Source organism: Quercus suber, unplaced genomic scaffold, assembly GCF_002906115.3.
Source record: "Quercus suber isolate HL8 unplaced genomic scaffold, Cork oak 2.0 scaffold_84, whole genome shotgun sequence".
NCBI lineage: Eukaryota > Viridiplantae > Streptophyta > Magnoliopsida > Fagales > Fagaceae > Quercus > Quercus suber.
In genome coordinates this window covers 960,169-973,922 of record NW_027069549.1, presented here as the reverse complement: position 1 = coordinate 973,922, position 13,754 = coordinate 960,169, and the positions used below count along the sequence as shown (strand labels likewise).

At 32.5% G+C, this 13,754-nt stretch overlaps 1 protein-coding gene across 1 annotated transcript; it reads left to right on the top strand.

Annotated features, from left to right (window-relative positions):
• Positions 1 to 1,416: 1,416 nt before the first annotated feature.
• Positions 1,417 to 9,642, top strand: LOC112010447 (serine carboxypeptidase-like 18). Its single transcript, XM_024042790.2, has 14 exons — positions 1,417 to 1,647; positions 1,752 to 1,888; positions 5,009 to 5,085; positions 5,204 to 5,326; positions 7,373 to 7,475; positions 7,559 to 7,596; positions 7,713 to 7,814; positions 7,936 to 8,016; positions 8,117 to 8,272; positions 8,429 to 8,500; positions 8,677 to 8,801; positions 8,973 to 9,086; positions 9,176 to 9,230; positions 9,322 to 9,642. Exons 1-14 carry the CDS (start codon positions 1,514 to 1,516, stop codon positions 9,403 to 9,405), a joined length of 1,401 nt encoding a protein of 466 aa, XP_023898558.1. The 5' UTR covers positions 1,417 to 1,513; the 3' UTR covers positions 9,406 to 9,642.
• Positions 9,643 to 13,754: the final 4,112 nt, after the last annotated feature.

The window sequence follows — 13,754 nt, the reverse complement described above, 5'->3', positions numbered from 1 at the left end:
ACAACTTTACTAAAAAATTGGATCCAATGTTTGCATGTAGTCTCTAGTTGTAGCTTTAAAAATATTTGGAAAAACTCCAAACTTGTGTACATAACACTACCCTCTTGTTTCTTAAAGAATGTGCTCTAGGGTTTGTATTCATATCTACATAAGATCCATCAAAACCCTAGATGAAACGGCTGAAAAAAGAAGTTGAAATTCCATTCTATTCGAGTCTTGATTAGTTGAGACATGCAGTTCAATTGGTTGAAGTAAGTGACTTTCAACCTTTCAAGCCTGTAGCTGAAATGCAGTATTCTAGCACTCTATTTTTTGCATTCTTGAGTCTTCATTTGTTCTAAACTTGATTTGTCTTGTTCCAAGGTTTAATCCAACACTAATCAACTAGATAAACTATGTTATAAAATGCCATGTTTGTTTATGGTTGTCAATCTAAAAATATAGACTCTACAATAAGGATTATCATTCCTTTCATAATCTTCATTTAATGTACCAAGTGTGCCTTAATGATTTCAATCTGCGTTCATATAGCGACTCATTGCAATGATGTTAATCCATGTTGCAGTCTTGGTCTCCAACATTTAAATATGTAATTCAAGACCAAACAATAATGAAAGATAAATATTTTTTTAGTTTTTGATTCATACAAAATTCATTATTTATGTTGCTCTATATTAATTAATTAATTTCAGTTCAATAGTAAATCCCTCAATTCAAAATTATCTATACTATTTATAAGAGTATTACTCTCTTTAGACTGATTTTTTTTTTTTTTTGGTTTAGAAATACCCTTAAACTTTAGGTTTAAGGGGAAAAAAAACTTGAGGAAAGCCTAATAAAAATATATCTCAAACTCCACTTAAAATGTTTATAAAATAGGACATTCTCTTACTAATCCGTATCTTCAAAACAAACTTATCCAAAATTAAAAGAAAAAACAAATTATGACACTAGACCAAAAAAAAAAAAACTCATTGCACACGCAAAGCGCATGTGATGAGGCTAGTTTTAAATAAGTATATATAATGTCTCTTAGAAGTTTTTAAATCATCAATTTAAACCTACAATCAAATCCAAAACGTCCAAGATTTAAATTAATATGATTTTTTAAGTTTAGTGTTCAAATTTGAAACTAGAGAAAGTATAAGGTTTAATTTAAAACATTTAAAGATATATGGTTTAATTTAATTTGAAACTATCTTTTTAAATAAAGGGTTTAAAATATAATTTATCCCCCGCCCTCCCAAAAAAAAAAAAAAAAATCTATAGTTCAATCATCAATGATGCAAAGAAAATTTTCTAGGTGCGCACGTTTCAACAAAATTTCAACCAACGTTCATGAGCTAGACTACCTGGTCATTCACCTGACCACCTTCCATACCTATAATTCAGTTCAAACTTCAAACAACTAACACCATGGCTTCACTAATAGTAAGTTTGAAGCCTAGTCATTGTACATAATATTTTGGAAGCTAGTAGCCTAATAACCAAACCACGTGCATGCACCTTGACAATGTCTTCGGAAGCAAGTTCAGTATGCTTGCATTTGCTGTTTCTACTGCTTGTATCTGGCACGGCAGTCTCACACTGGATTGTCAAGACTCTTCCTGGCTTCCCTGGTTATTTGCCCTTTAAACTTGAAACTGGGTATGCATTACTTTCTTTTATTTGCACTGAAAAATTTCTACTTGCACCAAAACTGGGTTTGGGTTAATTGATTGTTGATGATGTTGATGAGAATTTGTATACAGATACATTAGTGTTGGTGAAGTGGAATTCTTCTACTATTTCGTCCAGTCGGAAGGGTACCCAGGAGCTGACCCTCTCTTGCTCTACATCAATGGAGGCCCTGGTTGTTCTGCATTGAATGGATTCTTGTACCAGATTGGTATGACTTTCTTCTTCCTCTTCCCTTTGCGTCTAATTAACCCCACACTAATTTTGAAATTTTCGTGAGCATTTGGAAATTTGTTGTAGCGGTAACATTTGTTCTTTTGATTGGTCTTGACACTATCTTTGGGCACATTTGGCACCTATTGACGCATTTGGAAGTAGCTTAGAGAGATATGCACTTTGTTCATTTGTTTTGCCTCTAATTTGGGTCTAGCAATTGATGCATTCATGGATTAGGATAAATCTAGTCACGGTGGAGATTCGTGATATATATATATATATATATATATATATAAAAGGTTGGGCTTAAGTTACATTTAGTGTAACTCTAAGTAATATTACATCACCCAATAACTTGTTATAGAATTCAAATTTTGAAAATCTCATCGTCAAATTACATTTTTTATATGTTCTTAACAATCATGCCAATTTTCATATTAATTGGATGTTATTTATTATTTGATCCATAAACTTATCTTTTATGCATTATTTTAAACTACAATAATTTGAATTTAAAAAAATTATTGATAACATAACTATTAATTTTTTATCACCTTGAAATTTGGCAAGCATGAAAAATATATGAAAATAATATAATCTAACGGTAGATTTGTCAAAATTTGCATTCAATTAAAAAATATTGAGTGGTGTAATATTGTTTAGAGTTACACTAGGTGTAACTTAAACCCAACTCATATATATATGCTCAATTCATGCCAAAGTTAAGAGAGGAATTTGATCAACCTCAATGCTCTATAAATTTTGCCAGGGTAGAAAATTGTTCTAGGGTTTGGCTCACTTGTGATTTTACTTTTTGAATTAGGGTGAACTTTCTATATAAGAAACCAAGATTGTAAAAATTATAGTTAGTGAAAATTATAGTTAGTGTATGGTGTAACCATTGCTTATAAGTCACACTTCAGTCATATGCAAACAATTGGGCTACACACATCTTGTTGGTCAGGAATGAAAAATTAATAAATAAACACCAATTTAAGTACCAAATATATTTTTAAAAAATTAAATGACATGTTACTATTTGACCACAGTTGAACCTCAGCCTGACCTTAAAAACCTTGAACCTTTCTATCTTTTAGTTCATTGAATGGTCCAGATTTAAAAACCATGAGTGTAACTGACATTGTTTAGAATTATTCTAGATATAATTTAAACCCAACTCTTACAAATTTTACTACAAAATGATTCTAAATTGATGTGATAATGAATATAATTAGCACTATTATAAGAATAAATAAATAAAGGCGTAAATACACTTTTAGTCCCTATACTTTTAACTTTTTTTTTTCATTTTAGTCCCTACATTTTATTTTTATTACTTTTAGTCCCTAAACCAATTAACGCCCTTCATTTTAGTCCTTAAACCCCCATTCCGTCACTAATTAATGGGGAAACTGACAGGATCAATAAAATAATAATAAAAATTCACTATAGCACTGACATATCAGCATTATAAATTTAAAAAATTAATTTATTAATTTTAACTAAATAAAAAAATAAAAACAGAATTAAAAATCAAAATTCAAATGAATTATGATTTAAAGATTAAGAAAAGAGAAGAGAGATTTGGTTCGCAGGGACAGGGCCTGATTTTTTCTCACCGTGAGTCACTTCTCCCTTCGTCAGCTCCACTCATCACCGCCGGAGGTTGGTTCTCTAGCCTCCAGTGGTATGGTTCCTAGACTCGGTTCGATGCGGTGCATCGGTAGATCGACGTCCACAGTCAATAAGCCATAGAGTGACACCCACAACCACAGATCGACACCCTTAAATCCAAAAAATGCAAATCAACACCCATAATCATACATCCAAATATCTACACCCACAAATTGAAACCCAGTAACCCACAAAGATCAAAACCCACTAAACACAGAAAACTTAGGTGAGATTGAAGCTTATGAGTGTTGGGTATCGGAGGTTGAGGTTGAGTCTAGTGAAGTTGATTGAGGTGATGCTAAACGATCGGCTAGGGAAGAAGGTGAGAGTGAAGTGCAATGAGGACGACACCATCAGAGACTTGAAGAAACTCGTGGTGGCGTAGACGGGTACCCAGGCTGACAAGATCCGGATCCAGAAGTGGTACAACATCTGCAATTAGGACCATATCACCCTTAAGGACTATGAAATCCACGACGGAGGGACTTCCAACCAAGTAAGCAGATCGGCGGCGGTGGATATCGCCGATCGCGACGAATCGACCCGTTGGCACGTTGAGCTTGTTGTGGGTTTTTCCATTATGAGATTTTTTTTTTTTTTTTTTTTTTTTAAAGTTTAGGTGTTTGTGTTTTTGTCTGTGAGAGATTTGGGCGCGAGAGAGATTTGGGGGCTTTGGAATTTATGATTTTTTTTTAATGGTGTTTTTATGCTGAATTTTCTAGGTTTATGAATTTGGTTTCTGGGTTTATGAATTTTATTTTTTGGAGGTTTTGTTGTTGATTGAAAGATGAGAAAATTTGGGTTTGAGTTGAGATTTTGTATATATGGGTTTTGTAGTTTGAGAAAATCTGAGAAGATTTGCTGCTAGGTTTGTTTTTTGTTCTTGCTAGAGATTGATTTGTGTTTGTGTTTGGTTGACAAGAAAGGGCAAGAAAATGCAAGAAAATCTGGGCATGTGTTCTTATGTTTAAAATCTGGGTTTGTGTTCTTGATGATCTTCGGTGTTCTTGTTGAAGATGAACAAAGATCTGGGCAACTCATATTTTTTTCTTTTGTTAAAATTGAAAAATAAATATTTTAAATTATAATCTGATGTGGCATGCTATAGTAAATTTGTATTATTATTTTATTGATACCGTCAATTTCCCTATTAATTGGTGACGGAATGGGGGTTCAAGGACTAAAATGAAGGACGTTAATTGGTTTAGGGACTAAAAGTGGTAAAAATAAAATGTAGGGACTAAAATGAAAAAATGTCAAAATGTAAGGACTAAAAGTGCAATTACTCCATAAATAAAATTTTAAATTACCTCTATGCCATTTGTGACATAAAATATATAAGGCTTATATAGGAAAATATGTCATAGTCTTAGCATCACTCAAGTATGTTTAAGGGTTAAAAGACAATCTCAAACTTGATGACTTTATTGTTCGCCTGTAGGCCCATTAAAATTCAATATCTCTGATTACACTGGGGGCTTACCGACACTGCTATACGAACCAAACACATGGACAAAGGTACAATGTGTTTTGCACAGCAATTTTTCATTCCTTTCCATTATCTACATTTTATTTTCTTTCCACTTTTGCCTTATCATACTTTTTTCCTTTATTGATAATCCTAATGCTTTTGCAGACAGCCAATGTGTTATTTTTGGATGCACCTGTGGGTGCTGGTTTCTCATATGCAACAACCTCAGAAGCTTGGAACGCATCAGACACAAAATTGGCAGCTCAAGCCTATCAGTTTCTGAGAAATGTGAGTGTAATTAAAGTCAATTAAAATGCTTGTCGGTAATTTTAAATTGGATCAAATTGCTTTGTTAGCTCCATCATCTAAAGCATGAGTTTGGGTTTTTTTTTTTTTTTTTTTTTTGGTTTTTTTTTTTTTTTGGTTTCCCAACCGGTATCCGAACCCACTGGGCCGACTAATCCGGTTTCGAACTTTCAATTATAGCCTTAAATTTATTCACTGCGGGTCCTACAGCAAAGAATCTCCTTTGTAGTGAAAGTAGATTTCATCACACGGGGCAAAAAATCTGCCACCGAATAATAGATTATGGGTATCTCCGCTTTTGAAAACTGGAAATTTATTAAGTAGTTTGGGAATAAGTATGCATTTAGCTTAATTCTATCCATGGTTTGCGAGTCCCGCAAAAACATACATATTTCAAGTTGCCTATTGATCTGCTCAAAATGCTAGTTTGACTATAATAAAAGAGTAAAACGTTCGTATCAAAAAAGAAAAAAGAGTAAAACGTTACTTTTTTGATAATCATGAGTAAACGTTACTTGCTACTGTTTCTTTAAAGGTTGGTTTACTTTTCTGAATATAATCGTTTATCAGGAAAAAAAATAAAAATAAAAATAAAAACCTTTTTTGAATATAATCAACGTGCACAAGGATTTGTCATGAATTTTTTGGCTTTTTTTTTTTCCTTTAATTTGTCTTTTTTCTAAATCTATTTGATTCTTTTTTTTTTATTATTGGTTTTGCTTTTTAGTCTTTTTCTTTTACGTACTTCTCTCTCTCTCTCTCTCTCTCTCTTTTCAATCCTTTCACTTGGCTCTTCCCAAAAAAAAAAAAAAAAAAATACAAAAGAAGTGATATAATTGTGTTACTTTTCATTTTATTTAATATGGATATAATTGTAAATTTCTTCTCAACTGTTTTCCATCTCTTTTTTTTTTCTTTTTTTTCTTTTTTTTTTATCTTCCCAATTAAATATAATTAAGAGAAAACTAAGGTTATGTTTGGTAACTGTTTTTGTTTTTTATTTTCAAAAACTTATTTTTGAAAATATAAAGAAAAAATAATTTTCTTGTATTTTTGAAATAAAAAACATGTTTGATTAGTTGAAATTAAAAAGATAATTTTAAAAAAATGGAAAATACTAAAATATGTTGTTACTAGGATTTGAACTCTAATGCTAACTTATTAAATGTGACAAATTCATTAAATTAAATGTGTTTTTTCATTAACTTTTAAAAATTAAAAACTAAAAATAGTCTTTTGCATGTTTTCAGTTTCCTTCACAAATTGAGTTTTAAGAACAATTTTTTGTTTTTTGTCCATTTTGGATTGCCAAACAAGTTTTTTAGTCTAAAAAGTAAAAAACTGTTTTTGAAAACAGAAAATAAAAGGAAAAAACAGTTACCAAACATACCCTAAGGTTATGTTTGGTAATAGTTTTTGTTTTCTATTTTCAAAAACTTGTTTTTGGAAATATAAAGAAAAAACAATTTTCTTGTATTTTTGAAAACGAAAACATATTTGGTTAGTTGAAATAAAAAAGATAGTTTTTAAAAAAAAATAGAAAATACTAAAATATGTTGTTATTTGGATTTGAAATCTAATGCTAGCTCATTAAATGAGACAAATTCATTAAATTAAATGCGTGTTTTCATTGACTTTTAAAAATTAGAAACTGAAAATAGCATTTTGCATGTTTTCAGTTTCCTTCACAAATTGAGTTTTAAGAAAAGTTTTTGTTTTTTGTCTATTTTGGGTTGCCAAACAAGTTTTTTAGTATCAAAAATATAAAATTGTTTTTGAAAACATAAAATAAAGGGAAAAAAAAAAAAAACAGTTACCAAACATACCCTAAATATTTTCTACCCTCCCAATTTTCTATCCCTTTCCCGCTTTCTATCCTTCCAATTTTTCACTTCTCTAACCAAACAGATCTTTAATTTTAAATTAAAAAAATATGAAATTTGAACATTTGATTTTTGATGACTAAATCTCTTTCATCCTCCCTTTACTTAGAGAATTATAAGTATGAATATTTTTTTCGTGGCACAGTGGTTGATGGAACACTCAAATTTTGTGAACAATCCGGTCTATCTTGGAAGCGATTCCTATGCAGGAGTGGTCAATCCAATAATTGCTGAACACATCATAAACGGTAACTTATATTGATCACAAGTCTTTGGTAAACTCAATATTAATCACAAACTCAAAACCCAATTCTTTGTTATTGATTTGCAGGCAACGAAGCAGGAATTGAGCCTAATGTGAACCTCAAAGTACACAATTTATTAATAGGACTTGAATTGCCTTCCTTTTTTCCTCTTTTTTAAATCGTTTTTCATTTTTTATTTTAATGAACATTAGAGTAAAATGTTCTCTAAAATATTGCAAGGGACTCGTGCTTAGTTGCCCACATACAAGTATGGATCTCGAAGAGAGCACAAGAGTAATATTTGCTCACAGAATGGCTCTAATATCGGATGCAATGTATGAGGTAGGAAAAACAGGCTAACTAAATTAAGTCTTAATTCTCGCTGCTTGGGTTTCATTTGCGTTACACATTTTGGCTCAAAACCTATCGTCTTCATAGTTGTTCTTGTTAAATGCTATTTCAGTCAGCCAAAACTAGTTGCAATGGATATTACGTCGATTCGACAAATGCATACTGCACAGAGGCACTTGCAGCAATATCCCAGGTTGGACATGGATTATCAGATATATTTATTGTAACATCATAAATTTTGGTAAACTCTATAAGCAGCAGGAATGAGTAATATCGTTAATATGAATATTTAGTGCATAGAGCTAGTAAATGAACCAGATATCTTGGGACCCAGTTGTGCTTTCATATCACCAAATAAAGCAAAAGAAGAAGGTGCTCAAGGAATTCTTAGAGATTACTCTGGAAATTTCATTCTACCATGGTCTAAGAAAACAAACTTTTGGTGCAAAGTAAATTTCTCTCTCTCTCTCTCTCTCTCTCTCTCTCTCACACACACACACACAAAAACACACATTCTTGCAGTAGTTATAAATTCTCATTTATGCACATGTGTAAAAGACTGTACAATAGTGCAACTAATTTTATTTATTTATTTACTTTTGCAGAATTTTGAATATTTACTTTTGGACATATGGTTAAATTACAAAAGTGTCCAAGATGCTCTTCATGTTCGACCTGTAAGTGATTCTTGAGAGTTAGGTACAATTATATTTAATGAATCAAGAAGTTTAAGGATACAAATTTTTTTCTTTTACAACATAACCTGTCACATGAACAAGTAAAAAAGGAATTGTGACTACTTTGTGTACAATCAATGCTAGACTTGGATTATGAGTTAATCTTATCTTAACAGGGAACAGTTAAAGAAGTCTTTAGATGCAACATCACCTTAAACTCCGATTACTCCTACGACGTCACAAATGCCCTTCCCTATCTTAAAAATCTGACCAATTCAGGCTTGCAACTCATAGCTTTCAGGTTCAATTCCAATCAGCAAGTTCACTGCACTAAGTATTTATTATTATTAATTATTATTACTTATTAAAATAAACCAAACTCAAATATTGTTAGCCACATAATTAATTAGATTGTCTGCGCCAGATAATTACTAAGTTTTTTGACAACTACAAATTTTATTCTCTCCTGCAGTGGCGATCATGACATGGCAGTCACACATATTGCTACTGAAACATGGATAAATGCTCTAGACCTAACAATTGATACTGATTGGAGACCATGGTTTGTTGATGGTCAGGTTGCTGGGTGAGTTTATATGATGTCCAACATTAGCATTTTTTCTCATTCAGTGTTAATGTTTTCTTATGGCTAATAATGTGCATATAATTCTTTAGGTACACAAGGAGATATACAAATAGCGGATACCGCTTGACATATGCAACTATAAAGGCAAGAAAAAGAACCTTAATTTTTCACTTCATCGATACAAGCAATAAATTAAAAGAAAATTAGATTGAATAGATTGTTTTATTTTGAATAGGGAGCTGGCCACTCACCGGCAGAGTACAAACGCAAGGAATGCTATGACATGTTTCAAAGATGGATCCACTACTATCCTCTCTAGTTCTTTCCTTTCAAGTATTGTTTTGGGAGGAAGTTTTCTAGTATGTTTATCGTAAATAATTTCAATCCAAGTCCATGTTGTGACTCATTGCAATGATTTTAATCCTAGTTGCAATTCCGGTGTCCTACATTTAAATATGTAACCCAAGACTAGATTGTAAGAACAATAGCATCTGGAGATGCAAAAAAAAATCTATTTTGCATCCTCAAATACCACTTTATCTATTTTACCATTTCATTTTACAATTCACGCAACATTCTAATTTTTATTTTTACATAGAACTCATCAAAATAATATAAACTATCCATCAAATAATACTCCTTCCGTCCCAGTTTGTTTGTCCTTTATTCCATTTTGGGATGTCTCAAAATATTGTCATGTTTCTAAAAATAAAAATCATTAATTTACTCATGTTCCTATTATACTCCTACTTTATTTTTAGAACTATTTGAAAAGAAAACTAATAAATATTTTTAAAAAATTAATCTAATTGTGACACATTTTTAGTTGCCTTATTAAGAACAACTTTTTTTCAAAAAAAAAATGATAAATTTATTTAAGGGTAGTTTTGTAAACTTATACATTTTTAGAAGGTAGGCAAGACAATAAATGATACTGCTTTAAAAAGTTAAACAGGACAAACAAATTGGAATGGAGGGAGTATAATATAAACTCACTTCTCTCTCTTTCTCTCTCCCTATCCATCAAGCTTCAAGCCCACGGCCAGTAATCACCACCACCACCACCAGCAGACATGGCAAAACGGGTCAGAATTTTCTGACCCGACCCGACCCGACCCGAAAAATACCCTACCCGAACCCGATTTTTTTGACCCGAAGCAAAAACGGGTTGACCCGTGACCCGACCCGTGTTTTTTGCGGGTCAACCCGACCCGACCCGCGACCCGACCCGAACCCGAACCATTTTTTTAAAACTTTTTTTTTTGGGTAAAAAAAATAGTAAAACTAAGACAATATTGGTTTAATTGTTTATTGTGAACTTTAAGGAAACAATTGATACATTTACATAACTATATGCAAATTAATTGAAAGATTAATAGTTGAACATTCTGTAATGAGTGAATATTTTTAGATATCAAATAGTAAAGTACATGCCAAGATAATCTGGTTACAGTAGAGTTAAAAACATAGATTTAAAATTGTAGACATGTAAGAAATATTCACAAGTGTGAAAATAGTGAAGCTAAAGTATCAAATTAGCATAAATTATGAATACTTAGACCTATTTTTTAATAATTTATGTCCAAAATAAACAGTTTTTCAAAATAAATTATGATATATTCTAGAGTGTGTGTTGCTTAACAATAATATGATATTCATAAAAGAGACCATGTATGAATAAGTAAGCAATCAAATTTTAAAGTATATCTCAAATTGAAATAGAGTGTCAACCACAACTGATAATAGATTATAAAATTAATTTTCAAGATTGTAAATTTCTTATATATTTTTATTCTTTATCAAATGAGTTATCCAATAAGTCATTTGTAATTTTGTTTTATATTTGGAATGTTGATATTGTGCAGAAATAAAACTTGTGTATTTGTTTTACTTATTTTTGTGTTATTTTGTTTTAGATAGTAATGTTAGGATTTGTATAATTTTAAAATTGTTGAATAAGTATTAATAAGTTTAATTGAGTTCATTCTTGATATAAGTGGTGAATTCAAAATAATGCATTTTACATTAAGTAATTTATTGCATAACTTTCCAAATGACATATACATGTTGTTTTCTATATAAAAATTAAATAATAAAAAAATTCATGTGAAAAATACGGGTCAACCCGACCCGACCCGCAACCCGATTGACCCGAACTCGATTTTGACCCGCTTAAAGTGACCCGTTTTGACTCGTGACCCGTTTGACCCGTAACCCGATTGACCCGACCCGAACCCGACCCGACCCGCCTGTTTTGCCATGTCTAACCACCAGTAGCCCACCAAAGCCAGCAACCACCTAAACTCAACCCAAGCACCAAAAGCTAGCTGCCACCAACACCACCCAAACACCACAAAATCCTAAATTTTTATGAATACCAACATGAAAAAAAACACATCTGATCCGAACTACATCAACACACTCCCCAAACATCTTACAATGAAAATCACAAAAAAAAAAAAAAAAAAAAATGTCAACAGCTCAGATCTGAACCCAAAGATAGCAAAAAATAATAATAAAAGACAAGAAAAATAATTTCATAGGAGCTTATGGATTTTAATAGCAAATTTGGGTTCTTGAATATTGTTATGGATTTTTGTTGTTGTTGTTATTTTTTTTTTTTCTTTGTCTTGGCTGGGTTCAGTTGAAAAAGAGAGAGCAAACCTGGGTTTGTGAGAGAGAAAGTGTGAAGGGAAAATGGGTAGAGGGGTTAAAGTGCTAGGTTGAGCGGCGATGGTGGCGGAGCAACAGCAACGAAGCATCTATTCGAAACCCAGAACAACCAATCTTCAAGCATCAGTTCAAAACCAACCTAGAACAACCAATCTTCAAGCATCAGTTTTCAAAACCTAGAATAACCTAGAACAAGCATAGAAGCATCGATTTAAATCCAATACCCAAGCGAGCAAAACCCAAAACAACCAATCTTCAAGCCACCGCCGCTATCGCCTTCATTCTTCAAGCCTCTACCATCGCCGTCATCGTTGCCTTCACCGCTGCCATCGCCATTGAGACAAACTTAGCTAAGATGGATGGGAGAGATGACAGCAATGAGGGATGAAAGAAATGGTGGGCAAAAGGCAGAGAGAAGAGAGAGAAAGAGAGGAATTTTTTTTTTTTAAGCGGAGGGAGAAAATTAAAGTAGAGAATAAAATATATTATTTAGTTTTTACAACTGAGCTACAGTAAGTTGTATATATACAACCTTAGAGCATTCACATCAATCCATCCATTTTACACATCTATTTTTACACTAAAAACTTACTTTTTCTATTTTACGGCCCTATGTTTACAAAACCTCCACATCAGTTTATCTATTTTACAAGATTTTTTAATAAAATATTCATTCTTCTCAATTTTTTTATTATTTCTCTCAACTACCTATTTACATACGCGCTCTCTCTCTCTCTCTTTCTCTCTCTCTCTCTCACTCTCTCTACCCATTTTTCTGAACTGTTGCTATCTCTCTCTACTTATCTCTCTCTCTCTATCTCCATCTCAGATCTCCACAGCTTCACTCCTCAAACAACAAGACCCAATCTCCAAACAAAACCCATCTCTATACCCGGTCAAATCTCCAGCAAGCACCAATCGATCAGATCTCCAGCAAACACCAATCGGTCATCTCTCTCTTTATCTCCATCTCTATACCGGTCAGATCTCCATAGACAGCTTCACTTCTCAAACAAGACCTAATCTCCAAAAAAAACCCAATCTCCAAACAAAACCCAACTCTATACCCGGTCAGATCTCCAGCAAGCACCAGTCAAATCTCCGAGCATCGATCTCCAGCAAGCACCGATCTCCAACAAGACCCACTCCCTCTCGGTCAAGCACCAATCAAGCAACTGTAGCGTGGGTTTATCTGTGTGGGTTTGTTTGTGTGTGGGTGTGTTTGTGTATTGATTTGTCTATGTGGATGTGTTTGTGTGTGGGTGTGTTTGTATTTGTGTGTGTGTGCATCTGAGGAGAAGAAGATGAGGAGCTGAGGTAGTTGTGCACAGAGAGAAGAGAAAGAAAAATTGGTGCGAACTGATATTAATAAAATAATAAATACATGAGCTACAGTAACCGTGTATATATACACGGTTACTGTATCTCATGGATAAATATACATGATTATACAAGATTTTGGAAGCACTGATGTGGAGCAATTTTGAGACAAAATGTGTAAAAATAGTAGTTTTTTCTATTATACATGATTTTCCATCCACTAATGTGGATGCTCTTAGAGCAATTGCATTATTGGGTGTATAAGTGTGTATAATAGAAAAAGTTCTCAAATTTACACATTTTTATTCAAAAATAGCCCATAATAGTGGGTGCATAAGTATGTATATTTACACATCTGTTACAGTAACCGTGTAAATATACACGGTTACTGTAGCTTTGTAAATCAATATTTTATACTATTTTCTCCGTCACCAGTCATATCCCTCTTCTTTCTCATTTCACTTTCTCTCTCCCTTTCCCTCTCTTCATCTAAATTAGCACAGTCGATCAACCATCCACCCACCACCACAATCCAGTACCATCCCACCACCACCATTACAACACATAATAATCCAACCAAAAAATCAATGGAAAATCAAACCAAAAATCAACAGAAAAGGGAACCCAAAATCAATAAAAAAATCAAACCAAAACTCAAGCTAAAGCTACTATCGC